The following is a 23476-nucleotide window of genomic DNA, read 5'->3' as shown; positions in this document are numbered from 1 at the left end:
CTCTTGGAGGATTAACGCATCAAGGGACATAATTCAAGGGGCGGAAGTGTTGAACAGGTGCTTGTTTACATCCTAGAGATATTCACAGGAACAGACCAATGTCATATTACAGAAGCCTGTTGCAGTTTGGTGATGGGTGACTGGCTGGTGAATGAGGGCCCTAAGTGGTTTATTGTGGTAAATATACCTGCTACACGTGTGAAGAGAACCAGCACCTGATGATTAATAATTACGTGCTACCTGAATGCATTGTACAACATAGGCGTGTCAAAATAGTTTGAATTCTGATCTTAAATGTCAGGAAAGGATGTGGGTGAATTGAATTCTCGCTGGTGGCTTTAGTAGAGTCCATAGTGTTTACATAGCGCTCGTCCACACAGCAGTTACAATATGTGTGTGGATATTTTTTTTTCTTTCAGAAAAAGGTTTCGGTCAGTTTTAACAATGACATTTGTGACAGCATTTAGGACTCTAGTAAACTTTTGATGATCCTTGGAAGGTGTTTAAATACACAAAATAGTCCATGATTCATTTCCAAACACAAAAGTTTGCAGTTTTTTATGTCAAAAGGTCTAGAAATTGGATGGCTGCTGTAGAAACAGCAAGAAGTGTGTTTCAAATATGTGTTTGTCTGTTGTAGTCTGTAGAATGAGGGTTAGTATGTCTGTGATATTAGAAAAATCCTATGATAATTCTAGGGTCTCCAGCAATCAGTGTTGGTCGTAAAACTAAAAGGCACTGCACTTAACCACTCAGTCCATTGGTCTTAACATTGCTGGAGACCCATAAAGTCAGTACAAAATGCCCATGTGTTCTCAGTTGATATGACACAATAAATTATCCTTAGCAAACTCCAAGTTAAGTATGTTTATCAGTAAGCTTTTGGATCATGTTGATACGATCATGTTGATACCCATCCATGCAGTTATTCAATAAGATGAAAAGTCCACACAGGCAATGTCCCCATTTTGTTCCCTGAGATAAAGTCATCTGGAGTTGACTAAGGTCAGTGGCAACAGAGCTAATTATTGCCAAAGGTTATTTTTTGTCAGCTGTGCAAGAGAAACTTTTCTTAATTGGGTTTCAGACCTATAGAAATGATTTTCTTTTCCTTTTGTTTTGTCATGTGTGAGATTCATTTCAACATTTTTTGGTAAGAATGGTGGAAACATATTACATTGTGATATGTTGTAGAGACCAGGTGTTAGAATTATAAATGGTTTGTATATTATATTTGGTAAAGAACATCTATTTGTGATCTGAAAAATATGGTTTTATTTGAAGTGATAATTATGTTATATTCATATTTATTAACATTGATTCATAGAATTGTTACATATCAGTATTGCTTGTAGGACTTAATGTTTAGTGTCTGATTAAATTTTGTATTTTACCTCTCAGGATATACAGATCAATGAGTACAGTCCATAGTATACTACTTCACATAAAGCGTGAATGTGCTTGACCATCCATTCTAATTAAAGGATGTGTGGGTTTTAATCAAAACACATGTCAGTACACAGTTTGTTTCTTTACCATCTCCATTCTTTTGTTTTTATTTTATAGACTCCATTTCATAATCATATATTCATGCATATGTAAGTCAGACATGAAATACAAAATATGGAAAATATACATGTTAAAGGTCAGTTATTCTGTCATGATATTAAGTGTAATGAATGCACAATCATCTTAACACATTAATTCATTTATACCATGAAGAATTCAGTATGACACCACATAAAGTTAAAGTGATTGTTGACAATGACACCAGTGTGATTGATTATTTTATGAGCGCTTCAAAGGATAATTCAGGCACTTATTTCCATTTTTTCTCAAAGTAGCTATTTCTGTTCCTGTTATTGTTGAGATGAATCTGTCAAATGATAGGGTAAGGGTAACACTGAAATGAAGATAAATCTTTTGGCTATGAGTAAGATAAGGTTAAGTATGTGTTTGAGTCTAACCCAATCATTACACAGTGTTTTGTTATGTTCAGATTAATGTGGAAATAGTTATTAATGAAATTCTCTAATTTTTGCCAGAAGCTCCAAACAGTCTGAAATTCATAAAAGATATATATAATATTTTCAGAATCACTTTTACAAACCGAGCAGTATCATATCTGAGTTGACGATCTGATTTTCATAAGATTTCTGTGTAGGTGGTTCAGATTTACAATCAATGGTGTATACACATATGGCTGTATAGATATATTCTGCTAAGATTGTAGCTGTTACAACAATTTGTCCATATTCTATGAGTGAAAGCTGGTAAATATAGAAGTGACATAGATTTAAATATTTTTCATACTTTGTGTTTTTCTAGATACACAAATAATTCCTTTTCACAATCTGGGACTATCAGTGAGTGAAATGTTTGCTTGTTGAAACATGCTAAGTGACATATTCCTGATATTATTACTTGATGGCATAATTTATATTAAAAACAATTTCCTTTCTAATAATGTGATTACATAAATCTACAACTAGAGTGAGGTGAATGTAGGGAGTCATTTCAAATCAACATCATTGTTTCAGGATAATGTGACATCTCTGTTTGAAGCCAGACCAGTCTGAAGAAACTGTTAACTATCTGACAGTTACTTAAATCATGAAACAAGCAAGACAATATAAATAGAACTGAGTAAAAACCTACTCGGAGAAAAATACTTTTTCCGACCATGATAACCTGAAAAGTGATGAGCTTAAAGCAGTCTGGGAACATGAAACTTGTTGCTAACTTCCAATTATGTCTTAGAAAATGTATGACCCTTGAAGGTCCCGGGGTAGAATAGGCCTTCAGCAACCCATGTTTGCCATAAAAGGCGACTATGCTTGTCAAGAGAGGTGATTAACGGGATCGGATGGTCCATCTTGCTGATTTGATTGACTCATGTAATTGGTTCCAAATTGCGCAGATCGATGCTCAAGTTGTTGATCACTGGATTGTCTGGTCCAGACTTGATTATTTACAGACCGCCGCCATATAGCTGGAATATTGCTGGGTGCGGCGTAAAACTAAACTCACTCACTCACTCACTAGAAAATGTATGATAAAAATATTTTAAAGGTTCATTTATTGAAGGAAATCACAAATCATTCATATGTACTGACCGACTGTGAAATGTTCCTGTTAAACATGAAGTAAACCTACTGAACAAAAGAACAATTGAGAATGCAATGCTTTAGGGAGGAATTAATTCAACACATATTCTACACCGAAATCTGAAAGAAAATCACTTACTTCAAGTATGGTCAGTGAAACACTAGACAACACTGACCAACACATACATCCCCATGCTCCGTGTGCCCTGCTGCAAGCCTTCTGCAAGCCCTCCTACCCTGCACTTAGGTTTTCCATGTGACCTCCCTCCTCATTAAGTGTGTACTTCCACTTCCTGCTGACTGGAGTGTTCTGAGTTAAAGAGCTTTCATCTGGAACTATGCTGGCCAGTATGTCCTATTTCCATAGTTAAAGCAGTTTCAAACCGTATCAGACATGAATTTTTCAAGTCTCCACAATGAAATTAATAATGCTTCTGATTTTTGTGTATATTTGCTTTTATTCAAAAGCAGTAATATACTGTGTTATTTAATGCATCAATATTTTGGGTCATGCCAGTTTAATATGGTTTGGGTTTGTGTATATTCTGACAAAATGCCCAGTCCTAAAGGTAAATGACAAAAATATTTTGAGGTATGGTTTGAAAAAGTGCATTCTTGGCTATGTTAAATGTAGAAGAAGAAGAAAAATGTGAAGTATTTTATGTCTATTTCTTGAAGATATTAGAAATAAAGGAAAGATATGTCATTTAAATGTTAGGAAGGTTGAATAATTCATTTTGCTGTATATATCAGTATGAGTGTGTACATGTATACATCATATCAATTCCTTTCATGTGTGCAACAAAATCAGCTGTTGTAATGGAGTGGCCCTTTAAGATGTCCAACCCACACAGTTGTTGTTGTAGAGTAACCCCTTATGACGTCTGACCTACTCAGCTGTTGTAGTGGAATAGCCTTTTAAGGTGTCTGCCCCACACAGCTGTTGTAATGGAATAGTCCTTTAAGATGTCTGACCAACTCAGCTATTGTTGTGGAATAGCCCTTTAAGATGTCTGACTGTCACCTGTTGTAGTGGAATAGCCCTTTAAGGTGTCTGACCCACTCATCTGTTGCAGTGGAATAGCCCTTTAACTTCAGTTTAAGATGTCTGACCATCTGAGCTGTTGTAGTGGAATAGCTCTTTAAGATGTCTGACCAACTCAGCTATTGTAGTGGAATAGCCCTTTAAGACATTTGACCTACTCAGCTGTTGCACAACTTGTAGTGGAATAACCCTTTAAGGTGTCTGACCCACTCAGCTGTTGTAGTGGAATAGCCCTTTTAGATGTCTGACCCACTCAGCTGTTGTAATGGAATAGCCCTTTAAGACATCCGACTCACTCAACTGTTGAAGTGCAGTAATGCTTTAAGACGTCCTGCCAACTCAGGAGTAGTGTCAGCATGCTCCAGCCGTTCTCCATTATTCAGATCTGTAGTATTGTTGTGCAGGGGGTGTGGCTGGTCATCAACGTTGGCCTCTTTGCCGGGACATTCGTCAGCTATCAGCAGAGCCTAGATTACTTCTACCTACGTCTGCTGGTCGGGGTAAGATACACGTGGAGTCAAATCTGCACTCACTGTCCTTAGTATTATATGTCAGTATTTGAAAAAAAGGTGCAAGAATCTTCTGTCACAGAAATAACAAAACTGTAATATATGTAAGCCATTCAAAACAAGGAAGGTTTGACAGGTCAGAGCTAAAACAAGATGTTGTATTAGTAAATTTAAGTTTCGTCAAACTACTTGTATCCAGTGTGTCCAGTATGTATCTGTACCATGATCACTTCATTTTGTGTATACACACATGTTGTATATATACACTTCTAGGTATTCATTCTGTGTGTATATATGTATGGTATTTGTGGACTTCTTATACTGCAGATGATAGTCTGTTTATGAGTGAGTGAGTTTTAGTTTCATGCCACATGTAGCAATATCCCGGCAATATGTGTAGGGACACTAGAAATTTGCTTCACAGAATGTATCCATGTGGGGAATCAAACCTGGATCATCAGCATGATGTACAAACGCTTTGACCGCTCGGCTACTCCACTGCCCCTGTTTTAGAATATTGCCAAGGGGCACAAATTATAACATACAAACATGTGAGTTTGCAACATAGCCTAAACATTTGCAGAAATGGTTGAGCAACCATAATCACAGAGATACAGTATTACCTGAGGAGCCTGTGCCTTGTCTGTTATAACCTGTTTCTCTGTTGCCAGGATGCCTTGTGCTGGGCGCGGGCAAGTGCTGCATGCTTGAACTTCAACTGTCTACTCATCCTACTGCCTGTCTGCAGGAATCTCATCTCATCCATTCGGGGAGCGTGTTCTGTAAGTTGCTTTGATGTGTTCTTGTTAAGGTGGACTGACTGTGTATCCTGGATGTGTTCATTTTTGACAATTTGATGTTTACTTTCATTCCTGGATTTTGACAGTGCTGTCATCGGAATGCACGGCGACAACTGGACAAGAATCTCACATATCATCGTTACCTTGGTTACATGATCTGCCTCATGACAGGTGCGTGATTGGACAATTATCATCGGTTTATCTTGCAGCTTTATGGAGTACTGTCTTGGAATGACTGTAATTAGGGCCATATTGATGCTTTGAACTATTGACGGATTGCAATAGTTGATCCTTCAATAGCAATTAATTGATGGTAGAAAAGAAAAACTATTGATGCATCGATAATATGTGTGGATATCGATAGTTTAGTAATTGACTTTATATTTTATTAAATGTTTACGCTGCATTGTATTTTTTTATTGTTTTGGTGCAGACTAACAGCCTTATTGAGCTTATGTTTAACCATTTATTTGGTCTGGTTCTTTCATGTTTCTTGTCATTTATTCAGAGAGACTGAAATGACTTCAACTTGTTTTTATTTTGTATAAACTAAACATTTGTTTGAGAAATGGCATCACATTAGACAACTGAAGGAAAGAAATTTGTAATAGTATTGCAATATTTGGTGGCAGTAGACTCACAATTGCAATAGTATGTTGCAATAGTATGTTGCAATAGTATGTTGCAGTAGTATGTTGCAATAGTATGTTGCAATAGTATGTTGCAATAAACTATCAGTATCACAATAGTTGTTTCCCCTCAATGGTCACTCCTAATTTTAGTATAAAATTAATGTTACTATGTGGACTTAAGTTGTCAGTCTTACTAAAAACTGTGTAAGACAACAAGGAGTATTGGTTGGAGTATCTTGTGGGGATTCCAGTCTAGAATTGGCCATGAATAGATTGGTGTTAGAGGCGATATAATGGATCAGTGGTTGCATTCAGTGACTAGGTTGTTTACACGTCATAGTTTATTGTCTTTTCAATTGTCAGGTTATCTTTATCTCTACATGAGAAATTGTGTGTGAGATAAAATCATACAGTTGGAATGGTGACTTCCAAACAGATGCTTTTGTAACAAAACTGTTGAAAGTATAAATAGAACAACAATATGGTACACTGTGTAATGAAAGATGCATAGGTGGTGTCTGTCAATGATCTCAGAACTGGATTAAATTCAGTCTGTATGCATTTTTTCAAAAATATTTAAAAACCTGGTGTTTACCTCTTTGAATTCTCTATTCTGCAGCTATCCATGTCGTGGCACACTGTTTTGACTTTGAGCACCTTGTTGGTGCCTACGAAAGCTCAGACCCAGCAGTGCAGGCCATTACTCATCTCTCGGTAACAACAAATGGCAGCTATGTCAACCCAGTCAGGAGTCCTGGCACCGTTAGTATTCGTTACCAATCTGCTTCAAGACAAGACATGGAAAATATGGCATCTTTGTAGTGAACTAAATAGTCTTTTTAAAACATTTGCCGACTGTATGTCACTCCATGGGTTCCTTTCACAAAGCAACCCTAACTAAGGTTAACCTTAACTCCCATTCTTTAACACTGCACTAAGGTTACCTTTATAACTTATGATCACCTCAGCGCTTTGTGAAAGGAGGCCCTGATCATTAGTAATATCAGTTGTGTGACATAGTAAACAAACAGTAGGTGCAGTACTGCCATATTGTAACCAACAGCTCATACAGTAAAAGACTTTTAGGAATTTTGTGAGTCTTGGTTTTAAGTTTTTAAGTTCAGGTTTCACTGTATAAAAACCCTTTTCACTCAGGACTAATGCTTAGTTCAGACACTATGTTGATATTGAAGGAAAACAACAAATATCAGTTAAACCTTAATTTCAGGTCATTGCTTGATTCAAGTGAGATGTTGGCTGTGACAGTTTTTGCACATATATGATGTTAGTGTGGTGACAAACCCATATGAGGAAATATCTGTGTGATGATGTACCCATGTGATGTAATGATGTCTACAGGATCCCACACAAGAGGTGTTCAAGTCTGTGGCAGGTGTTTCAGGCGTTGTGATCACGCTGTGCCTCATACTTATAGTCACATCCTCAACAGATGTGGTCAGGTTAGTCACATCTGTCAAATCAAAGCAGCAGGGCTTGATTTATGAGATATCAATCTACTTGCACCAGGTGCAACCTAAGTTAGAAGACTGGTTGCACCAGTCAAATTCCAGTTGCAATGTAGTGTGTTAAAACATCAGAGGTTTGGTGAAACCATAGCAAAACAGTGACATAGCTGATCCCTGTTTACAGTAGCTGTCACAGCAGAAACGTGTCTATAAATAGCAATGTTTTGGTTTTATTCAAAGTTTAGAAGTAAAATTAGCTGACATTCTTATGCTTGTATTGTTCAGTTTATTGTTGATTTATTTCTCAAACATTCACTTGCACTGGTGTAAGTTTGACTGATAACTAGGCTACTCTTTGTAATATTGGGTTTCATGATTACAAGTAACAAAGCACTAAATCGAACCCTGAGCAGTATAGATTCTCAATAAGCATATCTTGGTCACAATATTCAGTGGAATATGGTGAAGGTCCCGGCTGGAACCAGTCTTCAGTAGTCCATGCTTCTTTAAGAAGCAACTATAGGATCAGGTGATCAGACTCGCTTATCATCATACCCCTTTTGTGTAGGTCAGTGCTCATTATGTTGATCACTGGGTTGTCTGGTCCAGGCAGATTATTTACAGACCACTGCCATATAGCTGGAATATTGCTGAGTGCGGCGTAAAACTAAACTCACTCACTCATAAGCATTGCTGAGTGCAGTATTTAACAACACCCAAACTAATCCAGTAGAATGTAACATGTAAACTTTCTCGTTCAATATTTCAGACGTTCATATTTTGAAGTCTTTTGGTTCACACATCATCTATTTGTGATATTCTACATCGGCCTTGTTATCCATGGAGTACAGTAAGTTATTTTCACTTTTGATATATCTGATTTATATGTCAAGCCCTGATTCCATGTACTTGTGAGATAAATATTGTGCTACAGCTGATTTTAGTCCCAAGTAGACTTTAAGAAATGACAATAGTCTGATTTGTTTTAAATTACAGTGACAGCCCCTGACTTAAAAAATAACAGTAGAAGTAGAGCCATACATCCTTCTCAGTACTTGTAGATTATGTTAGATTATGTTATATACAGTTATGGGTTATGGGATACAGTATGTGTGACATGTTCAGATTGGAACCAGCTTAACACAGTTAAATCTACAAGTATCCCAGCCCTACACTGAAAACACTAAGTAAGGGTTTTGCTGAAAGTTGAAGTGATGTTTCTTCATGCATGTTTATCACTGTTGTTTTGGACTACATTTTCAGAATTTTGAATTTAGAGTGCAGAAAAAGTGTTCAGTATGAAAATTAATGAATGATTATTGTCAGAAATTGTGCCTCATGTATTACTGTCTTTTTGTAACAATTATATAGATCAAAAACTGGTTAGCCAAGGCTTTCATTGTTTGTGTAGATGTATACTGAACTCTCATTCAGGAGGCATTTGGATTCAGTGTTGATTTCATCCTCGGATATTGTCAGTCGAGGACATACAATGTACTGGTCCACACTAAATGTGCCTTGTATCACCAGGGGAATAATCCGAGGCCAAACCAACACATCCAAGCACAATCCAGCCAAGTGTTACACCAGGTATGACAAGTGGGGCAGCCAGGAGTGCCCTCTACCACAGTTTTCAGGATCACCACCAAAGGTAGGTCAGATGTTTTTGACAGTGTTATCAAATCCATCATAAGCATGCTTATAAATTTTCCTGTCTCAGACTATGCACTCCAGAGTGGATTTTGCTGGTTGAAAGGGGCATGAGTATCTTCATCGTCAATATTCTCCAGGGTATATGTTACGATAACTCTCAGCTATTCCCTGGATGCATGTACGGCTGATTTTATTACCTCCCTTGGCTGTTTTTTTTCATCCAGTCAGGTGTCTGCATGGGAAGTTTAGCAAACCAGTCACAATTCACTTTCACTTTTTAAATTATCTAACCGATTAGACTTGTCAGCACAATGATATATTGTTGCAGAAGGAGTTCTTGTATATATTTTTTCAAAGGTTCAGACCTGTCAATTTGTCTGTATGTTTTCCTCAAAAGTCTGAGTCGTACTGCAAGCAAACTTTGGTGACTACCAACTGCTATTTTTGATGACACTAGCCAGGTCAAGTGTATCAGTGGCTTGTCTGATTGGCTACTGTGAAAATGCAGAGCCAGCAATGGGAGGTAATCAAATCATCGGGCGGAGCCGTAGATACAAGGACGGTTTAGTGGAGAGTTATCGCAACATACACAGTGGAGAATATCGAGGATGGAGTAGCTTACCAGTGTAAGATGGGGTTACTCAATTGATGGTTGTCTCCCTTACCTGTACCAGGACCTGCTAATATGGGTTTGATCTTCAGTGTTACCCTGATGATCATCCTTGACCTTATCATAAATGTAATCTCAGTTTTCAAACGCATGATAACCCAGAGCACCTTACACAGCCTTGAGTCTTTTATAACCTTAGCATAAATAACACTTTATTATTTTGTTTGTATGTTATTACAGATAATTTATTGCTGTTATTAAACCAAGGGTGCAAATAGGCTACCTGTGTAAACATGACACTCCTGTGTACAATTTTGTTTAAAATAAAGGACCCAGTCTGAACTTTACTTTTAGACATAGTGACATGGTTGGTCCAAGCAACTGTGTTTCTGTTCGGAGAGCTAAATCTCTTTGAAACCTATAAACTTTGGTTTCAATTCCCAATTTACCTGGGCCATTTGTTGGTTAGTTGGCGCAATAACATGTTTGTGGGATTCACCAAAGTTTTCATTTTGTGTTTTGTTTTCACTTTGAGTTTCAATCCAATATTATGCATTATATAACTGATATAGAGTTCAAGCTCCCTCACTCACACTCTTTCAGACATGGATATGGGTGCTGGCTCCTGTTGTGCTGTACATCATAGAGAGAATTATACGCTTTTTTCGAAGTTTGAAGACAGCTGTTATAACCAAGGTGACATGTCCTATTCCTGTCTATCAGTTTATCAAGTCTATCAATTTAATTCACTGAAAATTATGAAGTAAAACATCTTCTGCACTCATGAATATTAACATCATGATAATTTTTTCATGACTCAATTTTCCTCGTCTGCCTCCTGATTTTGTTAAGAATGTTTCATTGGCTTATGAAGTGAAAAAGTTGAATATCCATGTTAACTTCTCTCTGTAGTTTGTTTGTTGATGGTGATGGCTTGTCTTTTCAGGTAGTGAAACATCAGTCCAATGTGTTTGAGCTACAGATGATGAAGAAAGGGTTCTCTGCCCTTCCAGGACAGTATGTGTTTCTACAATGTTCGTCCATCTCACAACTGGAGTGGCACCCATTCACCCTTACCTCAGTAAGTGGAATCTTTGTCTGGAATACCATCACATACATTCACCTTGATCACTTCTTCTCTTCCATAGGTGGCAACCTTATCAAGAATACTATGACATGCATTCTCCTTAATCTCATCTGTTGGCCTCCACCTCCACCACAGACCCGTGAAGGTCCCGGGGTAGAATAGGCCTTCAGCAACCCATGCTTGCCATAAAAGGCGACTATGCTTGTCGTAAGAGGCGACTAACGGGATCGAGTGGTCAGGCTCGCTGACTTGGTTGACACATGTCATTGGTTCCCAATTGCGCAGATCGATGCTCATGATGTTGATCACTGGATTGTCTGGTCCAGACTTGATTATTTACAGACCGCCGCCATATAGCTGGAATATTGCTGAGTGCGGCGTAAAACTAAATTCACTCACTCACTCACCACCTCCACCACAGAATGTATCACTTTGTATCAAAAGACACACAGCTTAAATTTTCTCTGTATGGGAAATGTATGTTTCACTTCAAGTATTTTTTTGATACAGGTGATTGTGAGTTGGGAATAATTGTTCTAATTGTTCTCTTGTTTTTTAAGTCTCCTAACGAGGACTTCCTGTCCGTGCATATCCGACGTGTAGGGGACTGGACGGAGAAGCTGGCTAAGGCCTGCCATGTTGATGAGGGAGAGTTCCAGGAGGCCTGGAAGATGCCTAGGTAGGCTCACTCGCTGTGTCCTGTAGGTTTTGGAAGATGCCCAGATATGTTCAGTTGTAGGCTGCACTGTAAGCATCCAGATGCTTGCAACAGATTTACAGCAATTCACCTTAAAACAGAGCATAACTTTCAGTCACTTGCAGTCTCACAATCATGGGCAGAGCATGCTTTGTTTTCTAATTAAAGTGGCTATTTGGTTAAATTTGAAATTGACAGGTGAACAAAAACTGTATGACTGGATCATCTGGGAATGTTGGACAAAACATCAAAAAGTCTGGGGCAATTTCAAATAGAAAAATCTATGAACAAAAGAATTGTATATACATCATTTTCACAGATCATTGTAGTATTCCCTTATTTTTTAACCAGATTAGCTGTGGATGGCCCCTTTGGAACTGCTACTGAGGTAAGACTGACACTCTCGACATAAATCAGCAAAATCATGAGTATGACTATTATGGCTGAATGCTGTTGCCTGTGTATGGTGTTGCCTCCCTTTGCTGCCGCAGAATACACTGGTTTAGGTTCAAACTGATTTGTTAGTTTCCTACCTGTACACATGGGTTTCAGTTGTAAACTTTGTCAATTTGGTAACCATGTATTCATGGAGCAGTAGGTAAAGCATCTGTCAGTGAGTGAGTTTAGTTTTATGCCGCACTCAACAATATTCCGCCATATGGCGACGGTCTGTAAGTAATCAAGTCTGGGCTAGACAATCCAGTGATGCATGAGCATTGATCTGCACAAATGGAAACTGATGACATGTGTAAACCAAGTCAGCGAGCTTGACCACCCGATCCCCTTAGTCGACTCTTACGACAAGCATAGTCACCTTTTATGGCAAGCATGGGTTGCTGAAGGCTATTCTAACCTGGACCTTCACAGGTCGCACATGTCAGAGAGCAACAGATCAGTGGGCGGTCACTTGGCCAAATATCATAGCAAAGACTTTAAATGGTATTACTTGTTGTTTTCCTGGCACAAGACTTTAAAGAGCTGAAGCATGAACTTGTCGACGCAGAGTCAGTATATTTGTCAAAGTCAGATTATCCTGTGGGATGGTATCTCGGTGGCCAGGATGATGAAACTGGAGAAACTATGATGAAAAGTTGGACTGATAGAAGCAGCCAAACACACCTGCTCGTATGCTGCAGTAATCTTGAATGCAGCATCATAGCCATATTCACTTATATTCAAGTTTGCCTTCAAATATTTGATTGCATGTTATAAGTAGTATTTTCAAAAATATCATTATGGTTATATGAACAAAGTTATATTGGTTAGATTTCCACTTTTATTTAACAATCCTGCACTGTGATCAACTACATCATCACCAATAAGTCAATCCCAAGCCCAAACAAACAAAACTATTCCTTTCCTTTCATTAACACAGACGTCTCAACCGTTGGATTCACAGTTAGCCACTGTATAAAGCTAGGTAGTAGGTCCATGTTAAAGGTCACATGCAACGTAAAACACAATTTTGAAGATTCTGGTACCTCTCGGTGTGCACTTACCGAAACAAATCATAAAAAATGCCAATTCAACCTATAAAGTTGAAAAAAACGCAATGAAAAAAAAGCCCGCGTAATCGGAGTTCAAACGTTTCACTAAATTCCCCCCAGCGCTGGGGGGAAAACTGGTTTCAACAGCTGCGCTGCGTCCATAACGCATGCGCAGTGAATAGGCTTGCGGAGCTTGAAACAACATGCATGCCCAGCGTCTGAGGGCGTGAGCAGTAGTCGAGTTTTTTTTGTGTACACAAACAAGTAAATAATCTACTTGTTACGTAAAAACAAATTGTTGATTGTGGTAAGCAGTCTCTGTCACAGAGAAAGCTCAGTGTCTGGTTTATTCACACCTGCCTGTCTGCTAAAGACAACATGCAATACACAGCTTCAATCACTGACCACGAGTAATTTAAACTAACACCTATCAGACTATACGACATAAAGAAAATATGTTGATTTATGACTCGTGCACCCGAGTCCCGTGTCTGCCACATTATGTATTTAGGCACGTGTGATACACATGACATGTTTTTATGTCTGTGGGTTGTAAACATACTACATTCATTTTTTTTCGGATGACTGTATCTGACGGAAACTGGTGCAAACTCTTGTCAGTTTTAAGTCCTGCTTTGTACTTGGACGAATGACAGATTCCAGCCACCCAGTAGTTTACCATCTTTACAGACATGATTTTTGACTGGATCGAGCGCAAATTCAGAGAACAGATATTTTCCAAACCCAACATCTCTATATACATTCTTCATGGATAACGACTTCTTTTAGCGTATATAATTTTGTTTGACAACAGTATACGAATCCATATTGAAACGACGCATCAAGTACACATAAAGAAGTTGTTATCCGTAAAGAATCTTACTTTCTTGTGACTGGCTATACTTCTAAAATGCCCATCAAACAGATCATTTTTCTGTACACACAATGAACCCTCGGCATATCAGCAAATGAAACAGCCAATCGGAAGCCGTCATTACACTTGAGTGCATATCCACCCGCTATGACTGGGTTCGGTCTCCCGAGGGCTTCGTTTCGGGGGAAGTAAGCCCAAGTACAAAATATTGCACTTTTGAATCGCGATTGTACGCTTATAATTGTGTTTATTTGTTTTTTTAAAAGCAGCAATGTATATTATATGTCATGAATAAGTGATAAATGTGTTTTAATTATGTTTCATTTTTTGGTTGCATGTGACCTTTAAGGTATTGGAGTTATGATCATCACAGGCTTTGTATAACAGCATCCACATGTGTTTGTTTTTTTCAGGACTTTTTCCGCTACCAGGTTGCAGTACTGATTGGAGCAGGAATTGGAGTTACTCCATTTGCAGCTGTTTTGAAGAATATATGGTAAAGTTAACTGTTTCAACTGACCTTGTTCCTCACAGGCAATAAATATATGGTTCTGTTGGCATGGTTGGCCCTCTTGACACAGATGGCAAAATGTGCTGTGTAGAGTTGCTTCCCTTGTACACACCGAAAACTGATTATTGTGGGTTTGAATGTTAGTTTTTCCCAGACAACAGAATGTTAGTTTTTCCCAGACAACATGAGTGCAGGTCAGTCTCACCAAACATTTGACACATGCATCACTTTGGCCTTCCTTTCAACATTAAGGTGTTTGTTGACTCAGCAGTATTCCAGCTACACAGTGGCAGTCTGTAAATAATTGAGTTTGGACAGACAATCCAGTGATCAATGGCATGAGCATCACTGTGTAGTTTGGATACAGTGACTTGTGTGGACCTAGTCACTCATGCTGTATGGTCCTTTATGCTGACTCAGCAGTATTCCAGCTACACAGTGGCAGTCTGTAAATAATTGAGTTTGGACAGACAAACCAGTGATCAATGGCATGAGCATCACTCTGTGTAGTTTGGATGCAGTGACGTGTGTGAACCTAGTCACTCATGCTGTATGGTCCTGTATGGTGATGTGTATTTATGGAGGTATGAAAATGTGATCATTTAATCAAAGAGTGCATACAGATTGTTTTGCCTCCATAAATACATACATATGAGGATGAATTTCATGAGTGAGGTTCAATGCCCAGATGTGAGGCATAAAACACCATATAACAAGTAACCTGCACCTCACAGGCAGCCTGGGTTATCTGGGGTAATGTCCATGATGTTGTATGCTCATAGAGCATCTCCGAGTGGTGTGGAATTCAGCAACTTGTAAGTCGGATGAAGACCTGGTATCCCCGCTGTGATTTATTGAATGTTACTAAAGGCAGCGTAAAACCCATCTCGCTCTTTATTCTTATTATCAAGTCAGATTTTTAGTATCAAGTAGCCTTGCTGTACTAGTGCAATGGTAAACTTTACCATCCTCTTCACTCATCATTTGAAACCGTGTTTATGATTTACTGGGCTGCAGGTACAAGTACTGTGATGTCAACACCGAGATGTCCCTGAAGAAGGTGCACTTCTTCTGGGTGTGTCCTGACACTCACGCTTTTGAGTGGTTTCAGGACCTCCTCAAATCTCTTGAGCAGCAGACATATGAACGTGGCAACGCCAACTTCCTGTCTCACAACATCTACCTGACCAGAGGCTGGGACTCAAACCAGGTGGGTGGTCGTGGGACATGAGCTCATTACGTGGAACAAAGACGTTTCATTTCCTTATGTCCAATGTGCAGCACTCTGTAACAGTGATTGTGTTTGAAGATTGTGGCTCAGAACTCATAGACTGGTACAATGTTTCTGGTCAACAGTCTTACCTGTGTGTGTTACCATTCTTCATAACCTCCTTGACTGGGTGTGTCATATAAAGACAATAATACATCAGTCGCTGTAAAGTCTTCTGTAATTTGTAATTCAGTTCTGTAGATTATGAGTTTAGAACCACCTCTGCAGTCTAGAGCATAGAGAATCTGCCAAGGGAGTGAAGTTGGTGATTCTGTCCCCTGAACAGAGATAGAAACAGAGGTTTTAAGATGGTACTTGTTGTTTCCCTGCCTGGTGCATGGTATTAAGAAGACAGTATACTGTGAGTGAGGTTCTGTATGTCAGATTGAGTTATACTTAAACAATCTGTTCAAGACCAGACCAGTACAGCAGCCACATGCATGTTGCTGTACAACTAAAATAATAATAATAATAATGATAATTCATTTCAATAGTGCCTAGCACCCATCTTATCCCACCGGTTACCCATTTTCTTGTGGGTGGACTGAGGCAGTTTTGAACAAACTCACTTGCCTTGTATCACGTGTGCTTCGTTGTGGGGCAGGACTGAAGTCCTAGAAACTCTCAAAAATCAAGCCTCCAAACATGGTCACCCATCCAAGGACTCTCCAAGCTTGACATTGCTAAACTTCAACTGATTCATGATCTAAGTTCTATGCACAGGACCACACTCTGCCAAATGGTATTGAACACTATGATAAATCTGGTTCAACCTCATCTTCAACTTACTATTGATCATGATTCTCCCAAAAGATAAAGAAAAATTATATAAGTGAGATAGAGTTCTTTGATTCACTATTGAGAAGCCAAGATAACATCAGGGGGTTATAAATGTTATATCTCCAGGCCCGGAACATCATGATCCACGATGACGACAATGCCCTTGACCCTGTGACCGGCCTGAGTCAGAAGACCCATTATGGCCGCCCCCAGTGGGACCGAGTGTTTTCCTCTCTGGCACAGCAGCATCAGGGGTAGGTAGAACTTGTTACCTTCTGGCGTTTTTAACTTATGTCTGCTTTTTCAACATTATATGCGGGGTAATATTATTGATGGCAGTATATATTCTGACAAATGAATGATTCAGATGTAAGTTTCAGATGTAAGTCTTGCTACAAGCAATATATTTACACAGCCAGTCTATTTTTACCAGTTTTATACTGTATAGTTCAATATCTCTATACATAATTTTAATAAAGTTCTTGGGCTGGACAGTTTTACAAGAAAAAAATAATCCTTAATCTGTTAATGCTGGCTTGCTTTCTTAACAATTTCAGGTATATTTAACTGGCAGTGTGCAAAATATGCCTCATGTCAGAAAGTGCATGTAAAATCTCCAAAATATTATCATCGTCATATTAACAGAAAGTATTTGATATTAATTGAAAAGTTGTTGCATTTTGTTATTGTTTTCCATAATAATCTACCAGTGATAGTGGTTGGGCAAATATGAACTGTTTGTTTTGTTGCCTGATTGTGACTCTGGTAAGTAGATCATGCAGACCAATTAAGTGTATTGTCTTACCATGTTTCCCCTTCGTTGCAGGGTGAGTGTGGGTGTGTTCTTCTGCGGGCCGAAGGAGTTATCCACGCAGCTTCACAAGCTCTGCAATAAATACTCATCTTCTGACAACAGTGGAACAAGATTCTTCTATAACAAGGAAAACTTCTAATGCCACAATCACAAATGGCTGTATACCAAGTGATTAACCCTGAACAAAGAACCCATGAAATGTTAAAAAAACACTTTTTATGACATGCAACATATATTTTTACACTTTTTATACTTATGCTCAACCTGAAAGTTATTTTATGTTCTCTGTATGTCACAATATGTCTGTACTTTATTTTGAAATTGTTTTTGAATTTTTATCATCAAAGATGCTTTATAGTGTACAATGAAACATTGTAAGGGTGGACGCCCCTTATAAGCGGTTACAGTTGTCAATGTCAGTGACGGTTCACATACAACAGAATCTGTCTCTATCAGTGTAAGACTATATCCAGGGGCCATATTTATGAAACTTCTTCTTTTAACTTATAATTCCGAAAATATATATAAATATGTAACCAGAGCAGATGGACATTTTACACCAAGACTTTGCCATCCATCTTGACTTCTCATTCCAGTGTCAATACAGTTGTTTAATGGTTACTACTATGAGTGCAGTTACTGTAATACTCTGTTTAATTTTTATACGTGGTATTCAATGAATGATTGACTGCTCAACTGAGGATATCAGTCTACACTTTACACAGTGTCTTTTACTGATAATGTTATACCAGTCATGCAAATTTAATTGTGTGAGAAGTCACATCTGATTCAGAATCATTTCACACAATTTTAGTGCAAAATCTGGATTTGGAAGTTTGGATGAGACAGGTTCTACTTTGTGATAAAGAGATATTCAGGTAAATCAGAGTTTGGTCTAGACAGATTCCACTGTCTGCAAAGTGAGTTTGATTTTACGAGGCTTTTTGCAATATTCCAGCAATATCATGGCAGGGAATATGAGAAAAGGGCTTAGTACACTGTACCCATGTAGGAATCGAACCTGGGTCATTTGTGTGGCGACTTAACACTTAAACCACAAGGCTACCCCACCACCATGGGCAGTGGACTTGATCCATAATGCTTTAGTTCTTGAAACGTAACCCATAATGCTTTAGTTCTTGAATTCGTTCATCCAAGTTAACTTGGACAACAGTGCAGACTATAGGGCTTCACTGTCGCAGTATCTTGTTACAATTTTGTATTCACTATATTTATAATAAATGTGCCAACATCTCACAACTTGCCATAGCTGTGCCAGAGTCAAGAAGAACTGTGATATGCTATGACAAAGAGAGTTTGTAGTAGGTATTGACAATAGGATCCAATCGATGCAGGTGAGGACAGCCATGGTATATAGTCTTTGCTAAGGGAGCAACCATTTTTCAGGGTTGATGGATACTTTTCAGATCATTCCACTCTCAATGAGACTAACAACATGTCAATTGGATGTTCCCTTTGTCTACATTATACAACCAATGTGTTCGTGAATTGACACTTAGGAAATTCCAGTCACCAGATTAAGACATGATTAAGGTCAAATATCTGACATGGTATTCTTTTTACATTATCTCAGAGCTGTATAGAAGCAATGTGACTTAACATTCATAATTATTTTTAAAATTCATTTGATATAATGTTTTCTTGAAGTGGAGAAGTCATGTGGCTAACGAACAAACTTGTAGCAGGGTCTGGTATTAATGAGGGTTGTATTTGGGTGAGGTGTTATGTTGCTGGGAACATGAAGAACAAACATATCCAGAAAACGTTTGGATAGTATAATCAAGCTGTAGTGGTGTAGTATTAGACAGATCATGTATACATGTGTTGACATTCCCCGGGTGCTGGTCACCCATATTTATTGATGTTTGTGTGTTGAAAATCTTCAGCTCTGTTCAGTCAACTTCTTAAGTTAGACCAATTTTGTTTATTGTTTTATGGATCTGCCAGTCATGTTTTTTCAAGAAAAAGAATTAATTTTCCCTTTTCATAAAATTGAATTCTAATGTTAATATGATATATGTAAAATACCCTTGAAATCAGTGTGAAACCTAAACTAAAAAAAGTTATTTTTAGTTGATATAAACAAACCAAAAGGGTTAGCATGAAAACTCATATGGGGTTTTGCTTTGATATTTTTTTTTCCTTCTGCTTTTAGCGTAAAAAATCTGTAAAACAAGAGAAGGTCTGGCCTAATCACTGCTTGTCTAAAGGCAATGGATTCTACATATAGACTCACCTCACTTCAACTGAGTTCATTGTAAATTCATGACACCAGGTGATCATGTATGTGGTAAACACCAGGTCTCATTTTTCCATGTAACACACCTGTTCATGAATGTGATAAGCTTCAATCTTCCTTTTCAGTTATTACACTTTGGTATCGGTGTCTGTGGGTCATAGGAGGGGAGATAACTATGGCGTGCAACTGATAATATGTCTCACAAACGCTTTTCTTTGAAGTTTTTAAAAGATTCAAATTTTACTTTTTCCTTGGTGTTTGAGATTCTGCTCCTCTGTCAATGATACGTTCAGGTATACATAGCAAAGTCCAGCATGGACCTGTGATATTGTGTGGACAACTGATAGCTGAATGTTTATGCTGAAGTTAAGTTATGCTAGTCTCAAGAGACATTTGTTGAAAAAAATGATTTATACTTGAGCCAACTGAATGAGAACTAGTATTAAAACAATTTTCGTTATATTAATTACTTTTTATTCAGGAAATGTGTATGTGAAGGTGAAGATGCTGTTTGTATTGTACAAAGACTTTTAACATGATCTGTTGAATGAGTGAGTGTGTTTGGTTTAACTCCAGTTTGAGCAGTATTTCAGTTGTCACAAATGACTGCTCTGTGAGGCAAAACAGTCAAAAGTGATGTACATCCCAAATGTCTGCCACTGTAGAGAAACTGACAACCAAGAGTTGTTGCTGAGAAGCTAAGAATAATAAAAAGTTACATTTTGGATTCAAACTCGCAAACCGTGTTATGGCATGCCCTAGAGACAACCATGAGGTGCAAACTGCAGTTATATATGTGGCCTCAACGATTTGTGGATCTGTTTCTTATATGTTATGTACCCCTGGTATAACAAAATTCCTCAAGCATATTTGTTATTGCTATTAATGCCAATCTCAATACACTTTTATTTTTAGAAGCATTATTATGAAAGTTAATATGTATTGTCTTGATAAATGTTATTAAATGCAGCAATAAAATCATCATTTTCATGAACAGTGCTTGGTTATTTGTGTCATCAAGGCTCCAAGAGAAGTAATGGTCACTGCAAGATAAGAGAGAGACAGAGCTACAGCAGTTGGCGAGCATGGGTTGCTGAAGACCTACTCTACCGGACCGTCACGGGTCTATGGCAATAATTTATTGAGAATGTCTAGCACCAGAGTTGGGCAAGCCTTGAAATGTACAACTGGCCAGGTGGTAGTGTCTTAAAACATGATTAACTATTTCATTGCAATAAATATTTGAGAATCCTCCCATTCACCACTTGAAGCTTTTACACAGAACAACACAGGAATGAAGAATTGTTCTTGGAACTCTTTCCCAAATCTGTATTTTTGACCAACCAATGAGAAAAAAAAACCCACTGAAATATTCATTTATTATTTTCAGATTATATCATGTTTGTGGCTTGAAATAGCTGCAGTTTCCATAATCCCTAATCACACAGTATATGGACTCAAAGATGACCATTTAGTGGTCACCTATTGATAATGGGTGCCATGAAAGGCAACAAGTATCTTTTCACTGGACATGAACAAATATTGAACCATTGACCTCTTGCTCTGATCTCCCTTCCTTATGAAGCACTATTTACATGCGAAAGCAACAGCAGTGGTTTATGAATATGTTTCCTTACATTCTGGAGTTCAGGATTGACACTCACTATAGAGGCATACACAGACCATGAAGTGCTCTGTGATGGAATTTTATCCTCTGATCCAATGTCATCGTTTTTAAGCATGCTGTGAAGAGTTTTCTATTTTTTATTTTGTTGTTGTTGTTTGAGGCCTCCCTCAACAATATTCCAGCTATATGTCTGTAAACAAGTCAGTCTGAATCAGACAATCCAATGATCATCACTTGTGCATCAATCTACGCAGTTGGGATACAATGACAAGTTACCATAGTAAGTCGCTTCGTATGACAAGCATGGGTCAATAAGACCAATTCTACTCCACATCTTCGCAGATCGCTGTGAAGGTAAAGAGGTCATCTGTTGGAAGACGCCACATTGTATTACACAAACACTCTGACATGGGATTAAGTGCTTAATGGACCTAACAGTCCGCAATGCAAGTAGTATTTGAATGAAGAAATGCAAGAGAATGAAAACAAAGCTATTACATCACCAAGTCAGTTTATATTTACGCTGCACTCTGCTATATTGCGGCAGTATGTAAATAATAGAGTCTGGACCAGACAATCCAGTGATCAACAGCATGAGCATTGATCTGTGCAAATGGGAACCGATGATGTGTCACTCATGTCAGCAAGTCTGACCACCCAATTATTCGCCTCTTATGACAAGCATAGTTGCCCTTTACGGCAAGCATGGGTTGCTGAAGGCCTATTCTATCCTGGACCTTCATGGGCCTATTACACCAATGTATGTGAATAATAATTATATATAATATTGTCTACTGCACAGACAGGTGCAACACAAATTCATCCCTCAGTCTTCACTGAATTAGCATAAGTACCCTTTCAATTTAATTTGGATCTGATTGGCAGAATCCAACATCTTGTTTGCAATGTTTTGTGAATGTAGACGAAACTGAAGGTAGAGAAAATTCTGTTACTCAAAGGATTGGCAGCAACCTCGACAATCCTAGCTAGATTGTTTTGCAAAGAGGAATGTAACCATTTACCAAACAGTGAAATATTTTTTTCCACATACTTCCTGTGTAGCCAAATGGCAAATGGTTTCTTTACATGGTTGTTAACTAAAAAGACGAACTCAGCAGTTTAACGAACATTTCATGATAACAAGATTTCTTTCGTCTAAGTTGTCACTTTCCTCTACAACGACAGTAGGGTAGCCTAGTGGTTAAGCATTGGCTTGCCATGACAAAGACTTGGGTTCAATTCCCCATGTGTACAAAGGATGAAACCCATTCCTGGTGTTCCCCATGATAATTGATATTGAAAAAAAGGGGTGGGGAGCATAAAACTTTAGTCTTTACTCACTCACTGTCCTTTACAACACACAAAGAAAACATCTGATACTTATACATGTATTAATTACCTGTAAGATATTTACACACATTACGGGAAATCATCAGTGGTCACTGGCCACATAAGGATCTTCAAATCTCACACTTAATTCAACAATTTAACCTGCACCCTATTATAGGATCCAACTTTCTGCAAATAACACTCAGTATCACAGCACAAGCATCACATATTAACCAGGAGACAAATGACATTTAACACCTTAGAACAAACAATATTTTTCAATAAAAAATCAACAATGTCTGATATGAGAATGCACTAGACTTTACTGCATTTCCCTTCAACAGCTCCATATCACTTATGGCATTAGTTTTAAGAGGTAATTTGCATGTATCATGATTGCAAAAATGCAAAATCAGTTTAATATTCCCTGAACCATCTGGATGGGTTACACATCAGGTCTTTTACTGGTTACAGTCTGAATAGATTGATGAGTTTCCCTTGCAGCTGTTTCTTCTCTTTTCTTTCTTTGAATCTCCTTCTTCTGTGCAATCTTTTCCTTCACCTTTTGTCGCTGTTGCTTTGCTTTCGATATGTTAGAAAACACAGACTGGCGTGTAAGAAGCATTTTCTCCATTGCCTTTCTGATATCAATATTATCAGGAATATGAACAAAGCGAATATTGTGACCCTGAACAAAGAAATCGCTGAACCTTTGCTCAGGTCCTTTGACAGGTCTGAAAACGACATTTTCCATAGTCAAGTGCATCTGTCCACTAACCATCAAGATTTTGCCATGCACCGAATTTTCATTCCTCAATTCAACAGTGGTCCGAACACCTTCCATGGCTTTTAACAGACACACAAGTGTGTTGGTAATTTTATGCTTTTCTCTTGCGCTTGTCATGTTTATTGCTCTCT

The 23476-nt window shown here is 38.1% G+C and overlaps 1 protein-coding gene across 1 annotated transcript; it reads left to right on the top strand.

Moving 5' to 3' along the window:
- The first annotated feature begins 34 nt into the window (after nucleotides 1-34).
- On the top strand, nucleotides 35-20596 carry LOC137287669 (cytochrome b-245 heavy chain-like). The gene is made up of 16 exons (XM_067820058.1): nucleotides 35-177; nucleotides 4557-4652; nucleotides 5333-5443; nucleotides 5548-5632; nucleotides 6713-6855; nucleotides 7453-7553; nucleotides 8329-8409; nucleotides 9090-9210; nucleotides 10426-10518; nucleotides 10769-10903; nucleotides 11470-11588; nucleotides 11958-11994; nucleotides 14381-14463; nucleotides 15496-15688; nucleotides 16655-16782; nucleotides 17355-20596. Exons 1-16 carry the CDS (start codon nucleotides 133-135, stop codon nucleotides 17479-17481), a joined length of 1698 nt encoding a protein of 565 aa, XP_067676159.1. The 5' UTR covers nucleotides 35-132; the 3' UTR covers nucleotides 17482-20596.
- The last annotated feature ends 2880 nt before the right edge of the window (nucleotides 20597-23476 follow it).

The sequence above is a fragment of the Haliotis asinina genome, chromosome 6 (genome assembly GCF_037392515.1).
Source record: "Haliotis asinina isolate JCU_RB_2024 chromosome 6, JCU_Hal_asi_v2, whole genome shotgun sequence".
NCBI lineage: Eukaryota > Metazoa > Mollusca > Gastropoda > Lepetellida > Haliotidae > Haliotis > Haliotis asinina.
The sequence above is the reverse complement of the archived record's forward strand: the minus strand, read 5'-3'. Positions and strand labels throughout refer to the sequence as shown.